The 20,790-nt window shown below is 34.0% G+C and overlaps 4 protein-coding genes across 4 annotated transcripts; 3 read left to right on the top strand and 1 right to left on the bottom strand.

Annotated features, from left to right (window-relative positions):
• The first annotated feature begins 3,860 nt into the window (after window positions 1–3,860).
• On the top strand, window positions 3,861–7,184 carry LOC112711910 (ATP-dependent Clp protease proteolytic subunit-related protein 1, chloroplastic). The gene is made up of 9 exons (XM_025764643.3): window positions 3,861–4,623; window positions 4,763–4,878; window positions 4,988–5,191; window positions 5,361–5,465; window positions 5,555–5,617; window positions 5,728–5,839; window positions 6,329–6,390; window positions 6,488–6,670; window positions 6,748–7,184. Exons 1-9 carry the CDS (start codon window positions 4,395–4,397, stop codon window positions 6,832–6,834), a joined length of 1,161 nt encoding a protein of 386 aa, XP_025620428.1. The 5' UTR covers window positions 3,861–4,394; the 3' UTR covers window positions 6,835–7,184.
• Window positions 7,185–7,365: 181 nt separating this feature from the next.
• Window positions 7,366–10,399, bottom strand: LOC112711911 (mitotic checkpoint protein BUB3.1). Its single transcript, XM_025764644.3, has 8 exons — window positions 10,113–10,399; window positions 9,822–10,035; window positions 8,881–9,147; window positions 8,550–8,625; window positions 8,324–8,404; window positions 8,078–8,156; window positions 7,877–7,977; window positions 7,366–7,729 (listed from the first exon to the last, which is right to left on the bottom strand). Exons 1-8 carry the CDS (start codon window positions 10,233–10,235, stop codon window positions 7,648–7,650), a joined length of 1,023 nt encoding a protein of 340 aa, XP_025620429.1. The 5' UTR covers window positions 10,236–10,399; the 3' UTR covers window positions 7,366–7,647.
• A 146-nt stretch (window positions 10,400–10,545) lies between these two features.
• On the top strand, window positions 10,546–14,703 carry LOC112711908 (uncharacterized). Its single transcript, XM_025764642.2, has 9 exons — window positions 10,546–10,859; window positions 11,245–11,325; window positions 11,727–11,847; window positions 11,942–12,036; window positions 12,606–12,677; window positions 12,967–13,200; window positions 13,310–13,418; window positions 13,596–13,782; window positions 14,162–14,703. The coding sequence occupies exons 1-9, from the start codon at window positions 10,836–10,838 to the stop codon at window positions 14,250–14,252; spliced, it is 1,014 nt and encodes a 337-aa protein (XP_025620427.1). The 5' UTR covers window positions 10,546–10,835; the 3' UTR covers window positions 14,253–14,703.
• Window positions 14,704–17,829: 3,126 nt separating this feature from the next.
• On the top strand, window positions 17,830–19,018 carry LOC112709525 (uncharacterized). Its single transcript, XM_029289060.1, has 4 exons — window positions 17,830–18,333; window positions 18,450–18,605; window positions 18,696–18,827; window positions 18,917–19,018. The coding sequence occupies exons 1-4, from the start codon at window positions 17,830–17,832 to the stop codon at window positions 19,016–19,018; spliced, it is 894 nt and encodes a 297-aa protein (XP_029144893.1).
• Window positions 19,019–20,790: the final 1,772 nt, after the last annotated feature.

The raw sequence follows: 20,790 nt of genomic DNA, 5'->3' as shown, positions 1-20,790 counted from the left end.
GCATACGGGAAGCGATGAACCAGCATATATTCTAGCAAACAAAAATCATTCCAAAAAAGGTAATAATCCAATCAAAGTATCTAACAACAGAATTTCATAATGCAACAGAGGGATCCATTATAGAAAACAAACCAGGGACAGGTAGGAGCGGTGAGAGAAAGAGAATTACCTGGAGACCTCTACCAAAAAATAGGTTGAAAGTGAAGACAGACATGACATTCCACAAGGATACAGGAATGGCAGCTTTAGCAGCTGTAGTTAGGGACTGGCAAGGAAAAGTCATCACTGGGACAACAGCAACATTCAAGACAATATCAATATTAACAGCAGAAGGTCAAGCATACAGAAAGGCACTCATACTCATTAAAAATCTACAAATACCCAATTTCATAACTGAAACAGACTGCTTACCTCTGGTTCAGACAATCAAGACAGAAATGCCTATAGCGGAAGCAGATGCAATCATCCGAGACATTCTCCAATTACTGGAAGTGGCTCCAGATGTGGGAGCTACCTGGACTCCACGGGATGGCAACAAATTAGCTCACCAACTGGCAGCGGGGAATGAACTACGGAGACAGTGAACAATGAATCCACCTACTCAAGTTAGGAATACAATCAGAGCATAAGCAAGTTTCGCATCAATTTAGCATAATCAAGGTATACAGAATCAAGTAAACAAGGTTTCTGACTCGACCAGCCATCAGGGACTTCAAATGGAAGAGGGGTTACATGGGAGGGTGGAAACAAAAACCCGAGACAAGCAAGCAGCTGAAGACGAGAAGCAACATCGATCCACAGCAAAGCTCCAACCAACCAACGATAACCATAAGGAAGCCATCGACAGAGCAGACACGGACCAAGGTAGGGGCGCAGCCGATCTTACAACGTCGCAGAACGCGTTATGGCAGAGAAGTGGTAGTGATCATCAAACCATAGAATTGCCAGGGGCTCCAGGGCAGCTCCAACTGCAGCCCAAGAAAAGCGGAGTGGTGCGCGGAATGGCATATAGCAGGAGGAAAGGGGTTTTAGGTTAGGAAGGTGCATACTCGGCGAGGCGCAACAATGGCCTAATTCAGAAGAAAATCCTCCAAATTAGGGACGACAATGGCATCCGAAAAGGTGGCGCTTGGAATCAGGAACATGTAGCAAATCTCAGGTGAGCTGAAGGAGACAACGATAGTAGTGGGAGAACCTAGTGTGAAGGAGGACGAAGAGCAAAACTAAGATTTTTATAGGGTCGAATTTCATGTGGGTCGGATGCCAGAACTGAGTTAGGTTGCGGGGCGAATTATTTCTGTTATTTTGGACCGAGTTGAATTACTGGAGCCACATCCAAATAATAATAATAATAATAATAATAATAATAATAATAATAATAATAATAATAATAATAATAATAATAAATGCTGGCAGGGGAACTTGCCCTATCAATGCAATAGTATTGCATTTAAACTAAAGTATAAATTTCTAACATATTCAAACTCAGATTATTAAACAAATCCTAAAACTGAAGCTGCATTATTTCTATTAGCAATTAAGCATTCTTCCTATAGTAAATGTTGATGAAACATAGAAGACTAATTTACTTATGACGGTTTTACCAAATTAAGGGTGTGTTTGACAAATTCGTTCGAGAAGAAAAAATACGTTTAAATTTTTTGAAAACTTATCTTTTTTGACTATTTTTTTGTTTGGCAAATACAGAAGTGATTTTGTATTTAAAACTACGTTTACCAGAAGCAACAATTTCTAGCTTCGGCGTTTCACTAATGGACTTTTAGCCATTTATCCTAAACATCTATTTTTTTTTTACCAATTTTATCATATAGACATATTATTGTATTATTTATAGAATTCTTATCATTTCTATTTTTTGTTAAATTTTTATTTGACATTATACATTCTTATAATTGTGATTTTTGTATATTATATTTTATTATTATCTTTTTATAATATGATTTATTGATTCCATTAGATAAAATATATTAAACAAAAAATTAACTATAAATAATAATAATAATAATAATAATAATAATAATAATAATAATAATAATAATAATAAACTATAAAGTACTAAAAAAGAGTACTAAAAAAGCTAAAAATATACTATATAAAATACATCATTAAGAATTTTTAGATTTACTTCCATCACTGTTAAGATAAATATTTAATTTTATTATTTTTAATATTCTTTTTTATAATTATAATTCTGGTATATATAATTTTTATTGTAATTTTTTATAATATAGATTATGATCTTATTAAAAAAAAGATAAATTAAATAAAAAATTAATCATAGGTATTAATAAAATCATACACGTTAGATTTTAAAATAATATTAAGAATAAAATTATTAAGAGTATTAAACCAAAAATACAATATAAAAAATACTAAATTAACATTTTTACGCTAATAATTAAAATTTTTAAAAAATATAACATATTTGATTAAATACTCTTATATATATAATTTTATTTTGCTAATTTTTATATGTTATTTTTATTTAAAATAATATATATTAATTTTATTATAAAATTAATTAATAAGATTATTCAAATATCTAAATTAAAATGATAGGATAATAATATATAAACAATTATTTAAATTGATGTCTATTTTAACAATTTTTATCTAAGAGTGATTTTAAGTAGTGTAATCTAAACAATATTTATTTTACTATAATCTATTTTGATATAAAAATGGTTAAACATAAATCATTTCAATACAAATTTATTTTTTATCAAAATCAAATTTACAAAATTAATTTTATGTAAACTTTTGTTTGCATACTGTAATCCAAACACACTAAGACTTTCTTGTATTGAGGTTTAGCAAAAATTAAACAGCAATATGCCAAGGTTATTTATGGTATTTAAGTCAAGCATATGTCCTTCCCACAATCCTACATGAGGGATCTATGGAGCTTAAACATCTTCTTGCGGTTCTAGAAACCTCGTATTTTGCTTCTCCATAGCTTTAGTTAACATACATGATACATATATGCATCTTCGTGTTATTTTTTTTTAAAAGATCTTATAGAGAAGTAAAAGTAATTTTGTGTTTTGATATCTCATATAAAAAATTTTTTTTATTTATCAATTATGTTTGGATATAACAATATAAAATTACTTTTTTATTTATTTATTACATAAAAACCATCTTTTCTTTAAAGAAAAAAGATCTTTTAAAAAAAGATGTAAATTACAACTTCTCAAAAAAGATCTTTTTTTTTTTATTTTACTAGTGCTTTTAGGGCTTGTTTGGACGAGTTTTTAAGAAAAGATCTTTTTTCGAGTTATCTTTTTTTAAAAGATCTTATAGAGAAGTAAAAGTAATTTTATGTTTGGATATCTCATGTAAAAAAGTCTTTTTATTTATCAATTATGTTTGTGTATAACAATATAAAAGTATTTTTTGTTTATTTATTATATGAAAAACATCTTTTTTTTTTAAAAAAAAGATCTTTTAAAAAAAGATGTAAATTAGAGCTTCTCAAAAAAATCTTTTTTATTTTACTAGTACTTTTACTTTTACTACTAGAAATTTGACAAACACGTTAAAAAATAAAAAAAGATCTTAACAAAATAATGGCGCCCAAACATGCACTTACTTTTACTACTAGAAATTTGTCAAATACGTTAAAAAATAAAAAAAAAATTTTTATTAAAAATTTTTTTTTTTAACAAAATAATGGCTCCCAAACATGAACCATATATCTCTCCATATATCCTTATTGAGAGTTGAGTTTGAGACCACACCATGGGCCAACATCAAGGTGATTAAACTTCAAAGTTCAAAGTACATAGGACAAAACAGAGTAGATGTATTTTTAAGTCCACAAAAACTGGAACACAATTACGACAGGCAAGATAAATAAGAGGATAACCACACTGCCACGTTGTATTCACATGTTAATATTACGAGTACCACATATCAGCCTACCAAAATTTATCTAGTTAATGAAGATTTGCCAATATGATAAGGGTTTTATTTGAATTATGTCAATCTTAATATTACTGCTTTTGAAGCAAAGAGAACTCGAGGATAATTGATGGGATTGGATAAAATGCACACGGTAAACAGGTTTAGAATTTAACCTAAAAGATAAGATGGTATTTTAAAAAGTTTTAGAATTTAAAATTTAAAATAAAAAAGATTCACTAATACTAATTAAAAAAATTAATTTTTTTATGTGTAAAAGCAAAAGGAATACATGAAATTTTTTTTTTTCACTTAAAAAAAATGTTAAGAAAGTATTGTACCCGACCCGGGAACAATTGGATTTGGATCGAAGTGGATGAAGCAGTAGCATAGCATCTGGTAGGCAGAGCTATCTTCTTCTCCGCCGTTGAAAGCAAACCCCAAATTCCTTTTCATCCGTGCTTCCGATTATGCCTCCAATGGCATCCTCTCTGTTATTACCACTCTCTGCACCCTCCTCCTTCATTGACGATTCCGCAGCTTCTTCTCTGCGCCCCTTTCTCCATGGAACCAAGCTCCTTCCTTCTCCCGCCAGGCCCAGACTGCCACGTGGCTGCACCTTCAAGTCTCCTTCTGCCAAGTCCTCTTCTTTCGACCACATCCCCAAGCAGTTCCGCCAGGAAAATCTCAAGGACGGATGTGAGTTCTTTTCACCTCTTTTCCCCATTTATTAGGTTTATTGCTAATTTGTGCTCTTCGATTTTTCTTTACTATTTGCGAATTTGAGTATGAACTAGCTGAAGAACATTACAATTTCGTGCTTGATTATGATGTGTAGTGATGGATAACTACAAGAATGCACCTCAATCTCTATATGGCCTCAGTCCTTCACAAATGGATATGTTTATGACTGAAGATAATCCTATCCGCCAGCAGGCTGAAAGAGTTACAGAGGTTCACACATTTTATTGCCCTCTATATATCCATTGAGATAATCATATTATTGATTGGGAATGTGGTTTTGCCTTTTGAGAATTACTTTCAATTTTAACTGTTATGACAGGAAAGCATCTCATCTGCCAGAAATTATTTGGATCATGGTGGGATGTGGAGTCTATCTGACTTCGGTGATAAGGGCCCTTCAAAATACAGCATGAGTGTCAGTATGTACCGAGGAGGAGGTAGAGGAACCGGAAGGCCTAGAACTGCTCCACCGGATTTGCCGTCGTTGCTCTTGGATGCTCGGATATGCTATCTGGGTATGCCGGTAAGCATCGTCATGTTTTCACTTTAATATCGCCTGCTCTTGATGATTGCATATTTCTGGTTTCACTAGCTTCTATGTATAGATTTCTTGTATCACTAGCTTTATTATAGTTGTATACCTTCAATCATTTATTGTGGTCATGCTGATGTTTTTCTATGCGTTCGAGCAGATTGTACCAGCTGTCACAGAACTTCTTATTGCTCAGTTTATGTGGCTGGATTATGATAATCCGGCCAAACCTATATACTTGTATATCAATTCATCTGGGACTCAGGTAAGCTTTGTAGTCACTGTTTTAAAATGTTTCCCTATATGGGGTGTTGATTTACATTATTGTTTTTCCTTTCCCTTTTTTATTTTTAGAATGAGAAGAATGAGACTGTGGGATCTGAAACTGAGGCATATTCTATAGCTGATATGATGTCTGTAAGTTTCTGTCACCACTTCTATACTACACAGGCTGTGATTTGGTGTATTCTTTTGATTCATCACTGCTACCCATGCTTTAATTGATCCTTTTTTTTCCCTGCCTGAAGTATGTCAAATCAGATGTCTATACTGTGAATTGTGGAATGGCATATGGTCAGGCAGCAATGCTTCTGTCGCTTGGTGCAAAGGGTTATCGCGCTGTACAGCCAAATTCATCTAGTATGACCTTCATCTCTGTTAATTTTTTTTCAAAAACTTTTGCTTGATTGAATCCCCATCATTGTGCCTTTGTAGAGGCTTCAGACATGTTCTACGAATCTTCCTTCTAAAGCCTTTATCCTTTATTTGTTTCATGAGTATATTTGGAAATAGGAATAGTGAATTATAGTTCCCTTGTAAAACCTCATAATCACCCATTTTGGATCTCATATTAGATCTTCTGATCAAACGGCTGCTAACATGCTTGTTAAGAAGTTGATACAATTCCTTCTTAAGGAAAAACTTCCTTGGTGGAGTTGTTATTTTGAATATAAAAGTTCTATGCTTAGGTATATTTCTCCTGTCAGTTGCTATTTATGAAGTGGAGTAGAATGATTTCAATAAGAAAATATTGCAGAAAAAGACCATATATTTTAAATGGATTAGGTGGAATATAGTGTTGTATGATATTTTATACTACCGTGGATTCTAAAATGTTTCCTATTGCAGCAAAATTGCATCTACCAAAAGTCAACAGATCCAGTGGTGCTGTTATAGATATGTGGATTAAGGTAATAAATCTGTTTGTCCTCTTCACTGTTTATTTGTTTGTTTGTTTATCTCTTTGTTATAGCTATTCAATTTAACAATTATATTGGAAAAATACAGGCAAAAGAACTGGACGCAAATAGTGAGTCTTACATCGAGCTGTTGGCTAAAGGAACAGGGAAATCTAAGGAAGAAATTGCTAAAGATGTCCAGAGGCCTAAATATTTTCGGGCAGAGGAAGCTATTGAGTACGGTCTTGCTGACAAAATAATCGATTCGCAGGACATTGCTTTTGACAAACGGGTAATATTTCATTGCAATATATATATTCCCTCCTAAAATACCATGCATGCTATACTTACTATCACTTCTTGGATCAGAATTATGATGAAATGCTTGCTCAATCACGAGCTATGAGAAGACAAGGTGGTGCTAACCCTCAAGTGTCTCCTTCGGGACTTGGGTAAATGGCACAAAGCATAAGGCACTTCTTCCCTGCTATCACAAGAAAGCAAGCAACGCCTTTAAAGGGTGTTTGTGGGTTTTGTTGTACTCATTGTATGAAGGTCAAGCAGCTATCTTGGTATTATATTATATGAAGGCCAACTAAAAAATTTTGCCCCAGACAGATTCTAACGTCTGGATCTCGTCTCTTGGGTGATGTGTTACTTACGTTGCTGAATTACTAAATTATCTATTGTTGGTTTCGAAAATTTCATTGGATGAAGGGAACGAATAATGTTTAAATATTAGTGTTTTCTTATATTGTAAATATGGAACCATTACTAATGTGGTAGACTTTTATGTTGTCATTCTACTCGCTATGTTGTCTTTACATCCCATTCAAGTTCAACGGTTGGAAGCTTTCTGTTTTCTCAAGTCAAGTCGCGTTTACGTTACATCTTAATTCTTAACTGCATCGCCCATGACATCTTACCCCTGGATCATAATAGTTGTCGACTAACTGCACAGTTAAGGGTGTATAACCATCTTAATGCTGAGTTGAAAATGGGAGGCATAACATTGGTAATAACTGGTTATCAGTTTCAAGTCAAATTACTTTACAACATAACTACCTTAACAAAAGAAGGTAATCTGGACAAACAATAGTAGAAAAGAGAACATTTCCAACAACAGATCGTACTTAGAAATAAAACTACTAAACAAAATGAGCTTATATATAGCTTTGTTCTTGGTGTCCACGAGAGAGACGTGAACATATGCACACATTAGTTGACAAGCATATCAAATCTACTTGCAATCTGGGTCATCATCTGCGATCAAGCTGGAGGAAGGACCTTGGGTTTTGGCTTGACCTCAATCTCGTTTACGCCACGGATGTATATGGCATCTTTATCATGGCTGTAAATTAAAATGTAGTTAAAAACTATCATAATATTCAGGACCAAGAAAGAACTTCAGTTCAGTCCCCTAGAGGAAAAAGGCAGGAGACGAGTGTTCCCAAAAAAATACATAGACTAGAACCAGCAGTTATGCGAGAGTGCTTACGGTTTAAGCCCCTCTTCGTATGTATAACTTGATGCAACAGCCAGGAGCCGCCCATCTCTGCTAAATGAAAGTGCAGCAATGCTTGTTGGATACTTTGAGTACTGGAAGCAAAAGCAGCGATTTAGTAATAGGATTCAGTGCACGAGAAGGGGAAAGAAATCTGGTAGTTCAAACTATTCAGAAGAGAAAAGAAATTAAAACCTGGTATAGCCTCTTCTTGTTGTTTCCATCCCAAACATTAACATAACCATCACAGCCTCCTGTGGCAAACGTACCATATCTACAGCAAGATTTTTTTTATAGAGCATTTTGTTAATCACTATAACTCGGACTACAACTTGGTAATCCTATCATGCACAATTACGTAAGCAATTCAACATCCTCACAGCGTCGAATAAATTAAGGTGGTAATAAAATCCTGATGACTGAGAATTCTTAAAAACATACACGGGATGGAATGCAATAGCATTTACAGGATAGACGATGTCCCTTCCAGCTTCTGATTTTCGGTGGCACTTAAAGGCATATCTGAATAAAGGTCATAAGTCATTAGCCGGTAGTAATTGCTATGTCTCATATGGTCAAACGACCATCATGAACATGAATATTCCTATCACTGTATCACACTGGCATTTGAAAGGGAAATCATACAGATATACAAAGAAATATTTACTTTTTTGCTTGGCTAGCATCGGAGAGGTCAAAGAATTCCATTGCAACCCGTCCTTCCACAGAACTAAGTGCATATCCTACAAAAAAGTAGCAATACAATTGATTTTAACAAAGCAATCAAATGTGTCATTCCTGAAATTGGAATATACAATCATACATAATCAAATAATCTGAGCATGTTTATTACATGTTCTTCCTCCAAGTGATTTCTATTTTGTAGTATTTGTAAACAACTTAAAGCACAAAATCATAAGCAAACATAGAGCTACCATTAGCCAAGAAATGCATACAAAAATTTTGATGAGTGCACGTCTATGAATGCTCAAGTTTACCTGTTCCATTAGGGTAGCAGCGCACACATCTAGTTTGATATTTCAATGAAGATTCTCTCCGTTGCTCGGGTTGAGACATGTTCCTCAAATCATAAATATTGACATGCCTTCCAGCCGTTGCTACAACTAGCCGATGTCCAACAAGAGATAGGGAGTAAACGCGCTCAGGTTGTGGATATGTCCCAACCAGAGTGCGCTCCTGTCCACTTGCACCCCTAGGGTCCCAGCACTTCAGGGTTTTATCCCAACTACCAGTGATCAATTGCCCTATTGTGAAAAAAGAAAAGAAAAGAAAAGAATGAAACACAATGATTAAAATGAACGAAAACATGTCGAAAATTTCAGATACAAGTATGACAGCTCCACCAAATGGTGAGCATCTATATCATGATTATAAAATTATCATTCATGTTGAGGAGCATTAAAGAGCAATGGTAAACACAAAGGATTTTCTTTTTGATTTAAATTTCATCAATGTTGTTCCTCCCTTTAGAGTCAGAATACTTTCTGTATAAGAAACACACCAACGTTACTTATTCGAAAGAATATTAACCAGCAATGCCAGGGGAAGATATCAGAGGGTCTGATCGCATAGTTTAGTTTAGGTTTTGCCGAGCATACAAGTAAATGTGGTCTTCAGCTACAATAAAAAACATAAACTGAACATGCATTCAACTGAAGAATGAACTTGACTACTGAAAGAACATAAATAACAGCATCAATTAAGCTAGAAAGCACACATGGTTCATTTTCGATTTGTCAGCACTAAGCATTAGATCTGAAAGATAAAGCAAACACGTACTACAACCAGCTTAGTGTATTTAATCATGTGATTAACAACTTAATTGCCAATAAGCTACTGGAGAGTAACTAGGATATAGTTCCTAATTTGACTAATTAATTGCTGAGCAGCTAGATGAAGAGTAGAGAGTGAGAGAAACCTGCGGCGTAGGAGTACTCAACACAACGAACAGGAGCGTCGTGCTTTCCGAGGATGTCGTCCTTGTTAGAGGCGAAGAGGAGGCGCCTGACGGTGTTGTCGCCGGCAGCGCTGAAACCGGAAGAGTCATCATGGAAGCAGCAATCGAGGACGGGGCCGCCGTGCATGAACTCAGCCTTGAGCACATTGGCGCTGGCATCGTACAAGCGCACGCTCTGAAGATTCGATTAATTGAAGATGTCAGAGACGGAAATGAGAAGCAAAGTGAAGAAGAGAGAGAAGAGGAGCGTACCTTATCCCAAGAGGAGACGAGGAGGAGATCGCTGTGGTTGGAGAAGCGGAGGTTGGAGATTCCGTCGGACGGAGGATCCGACAGCTCTCGGCCGAGCGACGCCGGCGTAACTGCAGTTGCCATGGTTAGTTAGGGTTCTGGCAGAATACTCAGAGAGGGAATCTCGTTTGAATTGAAATTGTTTTGACTTTTAATTTTGATTTTTGAGAGAACAATACGACAAGCAATGAAGAAGACTCACAAATGAAGGATGATGAGTTTTTTCAAATTTCAAATTAGAAGAAGACAGATCCTTATCTTAGGCCCAAATGTAAACAATTTAGCCCACAATCTGGTTCATTGGGCCCAGCTAATATAACGGCCCATTTTTATAACAAGGCCCGTTATATTATTTTATTTTTTCTTTAAAAAACATAAATACATTTATGGAATTAACTAATCAATTATTAAAAAGTAAAACAAAAATGAAAACGGATCTGAGAGACAAAACGTAGAAGAGGTGGGTTTTGTGCGGAGTGAGCTGAAGAGAGAGGCTATTATTCATGAATCATGAACACAAATAACAATCTCTGTGAATATGAATAACTTTGAGCAACTCACTCTCCGAACTATGAATTATTAATCATATATGGTCTTCGTCTTCGTTCCTCCAATCGGATTATTCTGAAGAAAGATTTCCGTTACCATATTATCAGATTCAATTGGATTGTACCAGTCAATGCAATGGTGGTCTGCAAATGTCGCAAGGTTTCCCCTCTTTTCTCTTTGCAGTTCGTATCTTCTTTTTATTCATTTCGAAACCCTGAATTTGGTTTCCCCATTCGTGCTTGATTTGTTGGCTGAGAATGCTAGATCGGATTGGTGTCGTAAATTCATATCAACTATGTGCGTGTGTGCGATCTGTGAATTTCAATCTTTGTTTGATTTCGGTGTTTTTATGAAAATGCTTGACGGAAACGGGTGATTGAGCTGTGTTTCCGTGTGTGTTAGAGCATAGAAGATAGAACTGATGGGAAGTGATTAGTGTTATTGCATGTGAATTTTGTTCTTGATTAGCTTTGGGCTGAGCCATGATTTCATTTCCCATTTGGTTGCGTGGAATCAGAACTGATAATTTTTTATGGTGTTTTAGGCTACTAAGTTATATTGCTTCGTGCACAAAGTTCCTGTCTGCGGAGAATGTATCTGCTTCCCGGAGCACCAAATCTGCGTGGTAAATTTCTAGCTCTTCTTTGTTAACGTAGTCTAAGTAACGGTGTCCATTTTCAATATGATATTTCTCCATTTAATTTAATTGATATTGCCCTGGCTTCATGTTTGATGACAACTATTTTAATTCTGGTTTTGACTGGATTTTTTTGGGGATCCTTTTGTAACATTAACTCTTAGCGATTATTTTGCGCAAAATAAATAAAAAATGGAAAGAAAATTGTGGCACACATCATTTTGGTACTATATTTGTACAACATTTAATTTTCATTTCTTTTGTTTTCATTATTTCCCTTGACAAATGATAGGGTTTTTAAGTTCTTCAAATATTGATGTACCAAGCTATGAAGTTTTTGGGGTTAAGCTTTGTGTACCTATTTATTTATTTATTTTTGTCTCTCACAGGTCCAAACTTATTCAGAATGGGTTATAGATGGGGAGTATGATTGGCCCCCTAAATGCTGCCAGTGCCAAATTGTTTTAGAAGAGGGGGCTGGATCTCAAACTACTCGACTGGGTTGCTTGCGTATGTAGTTTTGCCTATGTGTGCCTTTGAAGTTTGAAATAATTACTGTTCACAGGCACTGACATCCATGTTATGAATTAAAATTTGTACATAGATGTTATTCACACAAATTGCTTGGTCTCTCATCTGAAGAGTTTTCCTCCACATACTGCTCCAGCGGGATATGTATGTCCTTCATGTTCCACTTCGGTAAGATTTAGTTATTCAGTGCATTAGTTCATTTAGTTGTCTGGTTTTACTTAACAAGGAATGGATTCATGGTGTTCTGGTTACTAAAGCATTCTGTACAAACAAGGAGTAGAAAACCAAGCAACATGTTTTGTGCTCTTTTTCTTTGTTTTCCCCTCTATCTTCTGTTGCTTTGTTCTTTTTCATAATTATTAACGGTAGGTAGAAACTCAGAAGGGGAGATTATATTTGTTAAAACAAACTAATGGTTTTTCATGTACATAGCACTCTTTGTAAGTCCTTTTCTCTTTCTTCCATTGGAGCCCTTCCTAGATTTCCATGCTTCCTGGCCCCTGCTGCCACATATGCATGAGTTTATTGCATGGGGTCACTCTTCCCACACTACATGACTTGGACTTGGCCACTTGGGTGTTAAATCCCCCGTTTCAAAGACTTTATCATGAATGTAGTTGCTTAATCAAAGAGAACGGCAATATGGTTTGCCTTCTCCTTGCAGAACATCAGGCAATTGTATTGCCAAATTTACCCTTTCTTTATGATGTCTCACTTTGGTGAAATAACTTATGCAGATATGGCCTCCCAAAAGTGTGAGAGATTCTGGATCACGTCTTCATTCCAAGTTGAAGGAAGCTATCCTGCAGGTGATTTATTGCATGTTTAATTTTTGGTGGCATTACTTGTTTGCTATAATATGCACTAACTTTTCGTCACAATAAGAGACAATTGTCTTACAATGTGGGTTTGGGATGTGATTTGTGATGTACTGATGTATCTTATCGACACTTTAAAACAACACCATGTTCATGTTGATACTTGTTATCGGTCCGTGTCAGGTTTCATGCTTAGCTGAGGAATATGAAATATCATAGTGTGAGGACTTGTTGAAACAATCACAATTTTTTTCATTTGTTTTCACCTGTTTTTGTGCAGACTGGTTTGGAAAAGAATATCTTTGGAAATCATCCAGTTTCATTGTCAGGGAGTCCTCCACCTGCTTTTGCTTCAGATCCATTGATTAATAGGGAAAGTCATGGAAACTCAGACTCAGTAGAAGGATATTCAGCTACAGCTGGATCTCAACCTTCTAAACTTTCGGTGTCAGATATAGTGGAGATAGATGGTCCTAATTCAGCAGGAAACTTCATGAATGTCTCAAGTCCTGTTGTAAGGACATTTACTCTCATTCACAGCTAAAAGTAAAATGCTTCGTCAAACATATTTGTGTTTGCATTCAGTATTATGCTTAACTTTGTTCTTATTGCAAATAATTCAGCCTGGAGCTACCACAAGGAAGGGCTCAATCCATGCTGAACGACAGAATTCTGAAATCTCATATTATGCTGATGATGAAGACGGGAATCGTAAAAAGTATACAAAAAGAGGTGATATAGTCTTGTGTTTAAAATTTCAATATTTTAAATTTGTGTTTTATTATTGGAAAATATTACCTTCTGATTCAACATGTCTTCCTCTATTCTTGTATGCTTCCTCTGCACTTATGTGCAGAGATTTGTCAAGTTCAAATTTTTTTATTCAAATGTTCATGTATGAAAATGTAGGCCCATTCCGTCATAAATTTCTTCGAGCATTGCTTCCATTCTGGTCTAGCGCTTTACCTACTCTACCAGTGACTGCACCACCAAGAAAAGATGCATCAAATGGAACTGAGACATCAGAAGGCCGTACAAAGCATCGACGATCATCAATGATGGACCCAAGAAAAATTCTTCTCCTGATTGCAATTATGTATAGCTCTTTCCACTATTCCTGTATTATTATTATTATTATTATTATTATTATTATTATTATTATTATTATTATTATTATTATTATTATCCAAATTAAGAAGCACAGAAGAGGTGAAAAATGAAAAATCTGGGATCCAAAATTTTTATATTGTCAGAGTAATTCCTACTCAAATAATATTTGGGCAATGGGGGAAATTGTAGCAAGCAGTATATATCTGGGTGCCAAGATAATATAAGTTAATGCTTTCACCAAATAATTCCTCCGAGAAAAGAAAAGCTAGGATGCTGAAATTACACCATCATCATTCATATGTATGCACTCCAGTTATATGTTGATTCAGTCGTTGACAGATGAAATTATTGTGATCTACCTGCAGGGCATGCATGACAACCATGGGCATATTGTATTACAGACTAGTGCAAAGGGGTCCAGGGGAAGAGCAGCTTCTTCCTGATGAACAAATTTGAGATGGGAATGCTCTGAATCTTGCTAGATGTTCAGTGGCTCCCATTTTCTGTGTTGCTGATTTTTCTGGTGCTTCTGCTGCTTGCTGTTTGGCTTCTTTTTTTGGACCAGTGGCTGTTTTTGGTGAACATACAAGTAGCTAGCTCATTGATAATTTTCATTCGAATGCCGATGAAGTGATGTATCAAATACCCTTGTCAGCCATCTTTGCCCTTTGCCCTCAGTTTTGGTGTCCATTTGGAATGGAATTGCACATTCAGGATTGAATGTTGTTATCTGAATTGGTTTAAGTTGTAATTATGTGGGATCCTTGAATCTTGAAGACCAACTTGTCTCAACCATTTGATATATAAGTCGCACATTATTAGCCAGTCTTTGTTGTTTCATAAAACAGTCCCATAGATGTTATGCAGTAATACCATCTTTATATAAATGATACTTCTTGCTCCTGCAGAGTGGAGACTCATTTCAGTTTCAGTGCTAGGTCGAGTCTGTCCCGGGTCTATCTGCTTCAGGTGTGTTTTCTGTGGGTCCGGGTCGGGCTGCATCCTGGCCCGCCCAGTCCGGTCCAAAACAAAATGAGAGAGAGAAAGCAGTTTCATGTTTGGGTTGAATTTCATTTCATTATTAGTGAAAATTTATATATAGTTGTCTTCATGTTGATAGTTGAGAATTATTAAATAATTTGACATGTTTTACTAAATTGACATTTAATGATACAACTATTAATGTTAAATAAAAACAAGTGCATGTAATTTTTTTTATCTATTTTATTTTATTTTATATATTTGATGAGAAAGGAAAATAATGTTTGAATGAGAGTATGAGACACTTCAGTACACCAGGTTTACTTGGATCATCACCAGTCACCGCTATTAAATCATAATTGAAAACAGGCAATTACTTTATAAAATAACACAAAACTGTGAACTGCTGAGTCAAACATGAGGGATGCCTTCAATATAATATAACCAAATAAAGCAAACAGGGTGAATAACAAGATGAGGTCAATTACATTTATATGATCATTGTAGTTCACTATCTGCTTTATTACGTCTTCATTTTTTTCCCCTCAATGGGCAAAGAAATCAATAGTGTTCTCAGCAAAAGCTGGCTGAATGGCTGCTCAAATTATGATACTTTTATTAGTTTACATTCTAGAAGTCAAAATTAAAAAAAAGGATGTTCGAGGAGGAATTGTTTTTCTTTTTGACTTTCTGGGATTATAATACATGAATATTGAAAGCGTTCGATAGTTTATAGTTAAATGGTTGACAAATCAAAAGTCAATCTTCTAAACAGACAATATTATTATAATAAATATAATTCATTGACTTCCATGGCCTTTAGTTAGAAGAGGATTTTCGTTGCTTCTTATCTTACATCAACCAACCACGCCAAGTCCAGTAAAAGAAGACCATGTTTGGTTTTAAGAACTGGACAAGACAAAATACTTGAGAACAAGATACAAATGACAAATACATATAAATTAGTATTTTTTATATTTTGTTCAGTGATAAACTAAAATAAATTATAAAAGTCTGATTTATTCTCCTTTTTTTCATTCAAAAAATTTGGAAAAATAATATAATAATAAAAATATAATTATAAAAAATTAATAAAAATAATTAAAAAATAAAAAATAAATTATGTTTTTTATTAGTATTTTTGTGTTTTTATTTTAATGTGCCGTACTTATAAACAGATGCAGTAATCTATAAGATTATTCCTTTTACTTGTACACACAACACTTGTTCATGATCAAATTAACTGAAATAAGATTATGTCCACTAAAAATTGTTGATATTTATAAACACAAGCGATATTCGATTATTTTCATTCTCATCTCAACACAAATGCAAACTATACATTTATTAAATAGGATGCATCACTATTTAAGTTGGAGATTATTGATTATTTGATCGGAATTCCAAAGGCTAATTAACAGTGGACAGCACGTTCCAGTATTAACCAAAAAAAAAGTTTCCACACGCTTTGCCAAACTGGGCTTTTGATTCATGTAAAATATTTAATTTGGTTATAGATTTATCTTCTACAATAAATCAATAATACGCGTAGTAGTTGACCTTAAAATGAAAATTCATTAATGTGTCTTAAGCCGCTTAATATATTAATAATATTTCTGATTGCACTCTCAACTTTTTTATTCACTCAATTATATTAAACCAACAAAGCATTGATAATAAGATTAATAGCGTGTCAAATACTTTATAAGCTTAATGTAATAGATAACTTGAGTACAATTTAAACATTTATTAGACAATAATCTTTTCACCAAATGAGATTTAAACTTCCCTACCTAACATTTTAACAAAACAAATAGCTTAAACTCTTCAAACAGATTAGTGGGCTGAAATCTGGTTTAGAAGAGTATTTGATAAAGTTTTTATATATACTAGTTGACATTAATTTGATCTTTATAAAAATGGCATCAAGTTGGTAATTTATTTCACAGTAAGTTACTTCATCCGACAATTATACCTGCATTCTGTAAAAGTAGTAGCATCATTTGAAACCTTCAATCAGACTAAAGTTGATGAAATTATTTAAAAAGAATAAACGTCTTTAATTAATGTGAGTAGTGGAAAGATCACTTGAAAGTTGAAATTAATATATGAGAATATGTAATGGTATTAATTGACAATGATTGTAACGACAGTAGTAGCACTGCAATTAATTATATCATAAAAATCTAAGATTAGTAAACGTACCCGTTGAGTTCCAGCTGTTTTTTTTGCAATTCTTTTGGGATGCCTTTCACACTTGCTAATTTGGTCTCTTCCCCTTATTTTTTGGATGAATCTGATTTCTTCAGAGGAATTTTTGTTATTTTTTTTGTTAGTATAGAACTATAGATATATTGATCACTAATGTTCTTTTTCTTTTTTACAAACATAATTGTTAAACATCTTAATATATTACAACATGGTAGTTAGTTATTTAGACGTCACGACAAACCAATACAAAATAACTCAACAAACAGAATCTGAACAAAACAGAATCTGGAGTTGAAGGAGCTTCCATAGGTTTTTAAACTGCTTCATAGGGCACTTGAATCCAGTTGTCACACAACACAGTCTCTGTCAGATTGGTATTTTACTATTTTTAGAATAATGTTTGACATATATACTATGATACCACGCCTAAACCTCAATCCATGCCCCTCTTTCTTTTTCTTTTTTCTTAAAATAGTGATACAATTATTTGTTTTTCTCATACTACATGGATGTTAATTCATACCATAATCATATGAAGCCAATTGCACTTGTCAATTGTTTCATTCTCCTTGTTTGTCATCTAATGAACCAAGTCTCACATTTTAAGACCTTAATAATAAATAAACAGTTAAAGTGTATTCAAAACTATTAGTAGTATATTATTGCACTTTGTCCTTACCTAATTCTTGGCAATTATGAAAGGGATCTTTTTCCATATATAACTCCAATCCCTTTTTGGCATTATCTTAGGTTGTAACATATAAATATATTAGTTAGTCTCACACTTGATCTATCATTGAAACAAATACACACTCTTACTATCACACTTAAGAGAAGAAGAATGGAACCAGCTCAGTTGATTTCTGAAGAATGGGGTTCTCTTAGTGGACTATACACAGCTGAGGAAGCTGAATTCATGACTCAGCTTCTTGCTGGTAACTATTCTGTCTCAGACAAGCATTATTCTAGTGTTGCCATGCCACCATCTTCTGCATTTTGGCCTTGCCATGAATCCACAAAAGTGAGCTTCAAAGGCATCAATGGCAATTCCTATTTGCCTCCTTCACATATTGAAAATGCTAACTATCTATGCTTCTCCCAAGGGAGTAGCTCCAGTACTGAGAATGGTAATATCTATTCCTATGATACCACAACAAATTTCGACTCCATGTCCACCGATAATTGTTTAGAAGGTGCCAAGTTTAGTCCACAGAGTAATGATAACTCGAGGGCGCAGATAAGTGGAATCATTGATGATGATGCTAAGATAGAGTGTGAAAGAATGGTTTTTGAACCTGCAGAGGACTTGGAGAACCCAACCAAAAGGCTTAGGAGTTCATCTGAGGTATGTGAACAATTCAGAGTTAAAAATCTATTGGTAGTTTTTCCCATTGTTTCCAAATTATTCCCTCATAACATTGAGTTGTACATAACTATGTTCTTGATGATGACATTACTTAGGTCCCAAGAAACATGAGGAATGTTAAATCAAGGAAGGAGAATCCACTTCCTTCTTCTTACACAAGCAACAGTGAAGAGGATAAAGGCCCTGCAGCTCCCAAAAATAGAAGAAGTAGCAGTGGTGCTGCCACAGATCCACAGAGCCTATATGCAAGAGTAAGTTGATCATATAATCATTCATGTTGATAAGTGATAAATCCACATTGCATCATCATGTCTTAAACTACTCTTGCTTGCATTGTGTAGAAAAGAAGAGAAAGGATAAATGAAAGGTTGAGAATACTACAAACACTTGTCCCCAATGGAACTAAGGTGGATATCAGCACCATGCTTGAGGAAGCTGTCCATTATGTGAAGTTCTTACAACTCCAAATTAAGGTAACAAGCCAAGTTGACAACATGTTCTTTTTTGTATTGTATTTTATTTTATATTTTTTAATATTTTGATTTGAATGATAATGTAACAGCTTCTAAGCTCTGATGATTTATGGATGTATGCTCCAATTGCTTACAATGGAATTAATATTGGACTAGACCTCTCTATTACTCCTCCAACTAAAGCAAGTTGATACCATACAAGACAAAAAAGAATTCAGTTCATTTGTGATTTTGTATAAAAGGAACTGAATCCAGCATCTAAGAGTTTTTTTTTTTTTTACTTGTTTTTCAAAATGGGAAAGCCCTTTTTACATTGAGCAATGAGACAAAAATTTGATTCATTTAATTTCACTGTTCCTTGTGTGAGAACATTTGCAACACTGGATAATTTTGCTAATACTTTAGTCTTGGATTTTTTAATTTAATTTGCTTATTATCAAAGTCACACACTGGTTATATGAATATACAATTTGAGTTGATTACCTGGTTGTAAATGATGGGAATAATGTAGGCACATGCTACATTGACTGAAAGTAAAACTTATATTTGGAAGTGATAAGATAAGTTATGTGGTTTATTTAAGAATTTAATTTTGATATATTAATAATATATAGTCGTTCAATCATAACTATTTATTTAGATAATCATTCACACAAACAATATAAAAATAGTTATTTTTGACATGACTTTACTACTACTTAAACGTATATGTAAAACTATTTATACTAATAGTACATCAAAATAACATTCTTTATTTATACTAATAAGAATCGTGATAATTTGCTGGTATATTTTTTTCTCCACTTACCATGATGCAGAAAATTATAAATAAGGGTGGGGGTATGTAAATTTTATAATATCTTCATAAGACAACTTAGCACCATGTATAAAATCTAATCAAATCTTAGACAACTAATACGAGACGTAGAAAAACACATGACAACAATTTCTAGGTTTCAGAGTGTATTTTGTACAAAGCTTGAAAAATTCTTAGGTTAATGTCTGTCTCCCTTCATGACAATTATAAACTTTTCCCCTGTCAGAATTTTAGCACGAATGAATGCCAAGATGCATTAATCACAAGTAGTGACATGAATATTTGTATAGTTTTAGAACATATTTAACGAATTACAATATGACTTGATAGTACATACTGCATACAAAACATTATCTTCTTTGCGAGGAGCAAGGGGAATCCTTATCTAACAGAAGGAAGAATCTCTCTATAATCAATGTTAACCTTTAACTTAGAAAACATGCACACACGACACGTATACATGTACAACATCCAAGAAATCTTATCAAAGAATATAATGTTACGTGGTCCATATATTCCAATGTCACATAGTATAAAGAACAACTGATTAGTTTTGTTAATATATCTGGATTATTGGACTCTTAAGTCTTAAACAACTCAGCATTAACATTAAAATTAAAATGATGGGCTAATCTCAAAAACTGAGGACTTTCACTCAGTGTCCTCAAAATCCAAACAGAAACCTAACTTGAAATCTGGAGGGAATGTGTGTGTGAGAGTGAGTGTTTAACAGCTATATGGAAGAGACAAAAATCCAGTTAGAAGATAATGATGTCTGTATTAATAAATGGCACGATCTCAATTCTCATTAAGCCGACCTTGTCTTACAATATGAAATATTAAATGCCACCCCCACGTTTGTTCTCACAATTAACAGGTGTATTTCTCTTTTTTCTATCTCCTAAAACTCCTAAACCTCCTTCACAAATACTTTAATACTAATATATATTGTTCTTCTCTTCTCTCTCTGTCATTTCTGTCCAACTTTCAGGCCTAATTCGTAGAATATGTACTAGTATCTGTAAATAGGTACAAATCAGATATAGAGTATATTTTGAATTATTGAAAAATTACTATAGATTACATAGTATCTTCCCCTAAAAGTAAGATTGAATCCTAGAAACTATGTATGTAACAAAGATGAGG

This window comes from Arachis hypogaea, chromosome 9, assembly GCF_003086295.3.
Source record: "Arachis hypogaea cultivar Tifrunner chromosome 9, arahy.Tifrunner.gnm2.J5K5, whole genome shotgun sequence".
NCBI lineage: Eukaryota > Viridiplantae > Streptophyta > Magnoliopsida > Fabales > Fabaceae > Arachis > Arachis hypogaea.
The sequence above is the reverse complement of the archived record's forward strand: the minus strand, read 5'-3'. Positions and strand labels throughout refer to the sequence as shown.

Excerpts from the sequence above, each read along its gene's own strand:
- LOC112711910 (XM_025764643.3), top strand. The coding sequence starts at position 4,395 with ATGCCTCCAATGGCATCCTCTCTGTTATTACCACTCTCTGCACCCTCC. Across the intron at positions 5,192-5,360 it reads TATGCTATCTGGGTATGCCG|ATTGTACCAGCTGTCACAGA; the intron begins GTAAGCATCGTC and ends GCGTTCGAGCAG. Across the intron at positions 5,466-5,554 it reads TCAATTCATCTGGGACTCAG|AATGAGAAGAATGAGACTGT; the intron begins GTAAGCTTTGTA and ends TTTTATTTTTAG.
- LOC112711911 (XM_025764644.3), bottom strand. The coding sequence starts at position 10,235 with ATGGCAACTGCAGTTACGCCGGCGTCGCTCGGCCGAGAGCTGTCGGAT. Across the intron at positions 8,626-8,880 it reads CTGCTACCCTAATGGAACAG|GATATGCACTTAGTTCTGTG; the intron begins GTAAACTTGAGC and ends ACTTTTTTGTAG. Across the intron at positions 7,730-7,876 it reads TACGAAGAGGGGCTTAAACC|CCATGATAAAGATGCCATAT; the intron begins GTAAGCACTCTC and ends TTTAATTTACAG.
- LOC112711908 (XM_025764642.2), top strand. The coding sequence starts at position 10,836 with ATGGTGGTCTGCAAATGTCGCAAG. Across the intron at positions 11,326-11,726 it reads CGGAGCACCAAATCTGCGTG|GTCCAAACTTATTCAGAATG; the intron begins GTAAATTTCTAG and ends TGTCTCTCACAG. Across the intron at positions 12,678-12,966 it reads TGAAGGAAGCTATCCTGCAG|ACTGGTTTGGAAAAGAATAT; the intron begins GTGATTTATTGC and ends GTTTTTGTGCAG.
- LOC112709525 (XM_029289060.1), top strand. The coding sequence starts at position 17,830 with ATGGAACCAGCTCAGTTGATTTCTGAAGAATGGGGTTCTCTTAGTGGA. Across the intron at positions 18,334-18,449 it reads GGCTTAGGAGTTCATCTGAG|GTCCCAAGAAACATGAGGAA; the intron begins GTATGTGAACAA and ends GACATTACTTAG. Across the intron at positions 18,828-18,916 it reads TCTTACAACTCCAAATTAAG|CTTCTAAGCTCTGATGATTT; the intron begins GTAACAAGCCAA and ends ATAATGTAACAG.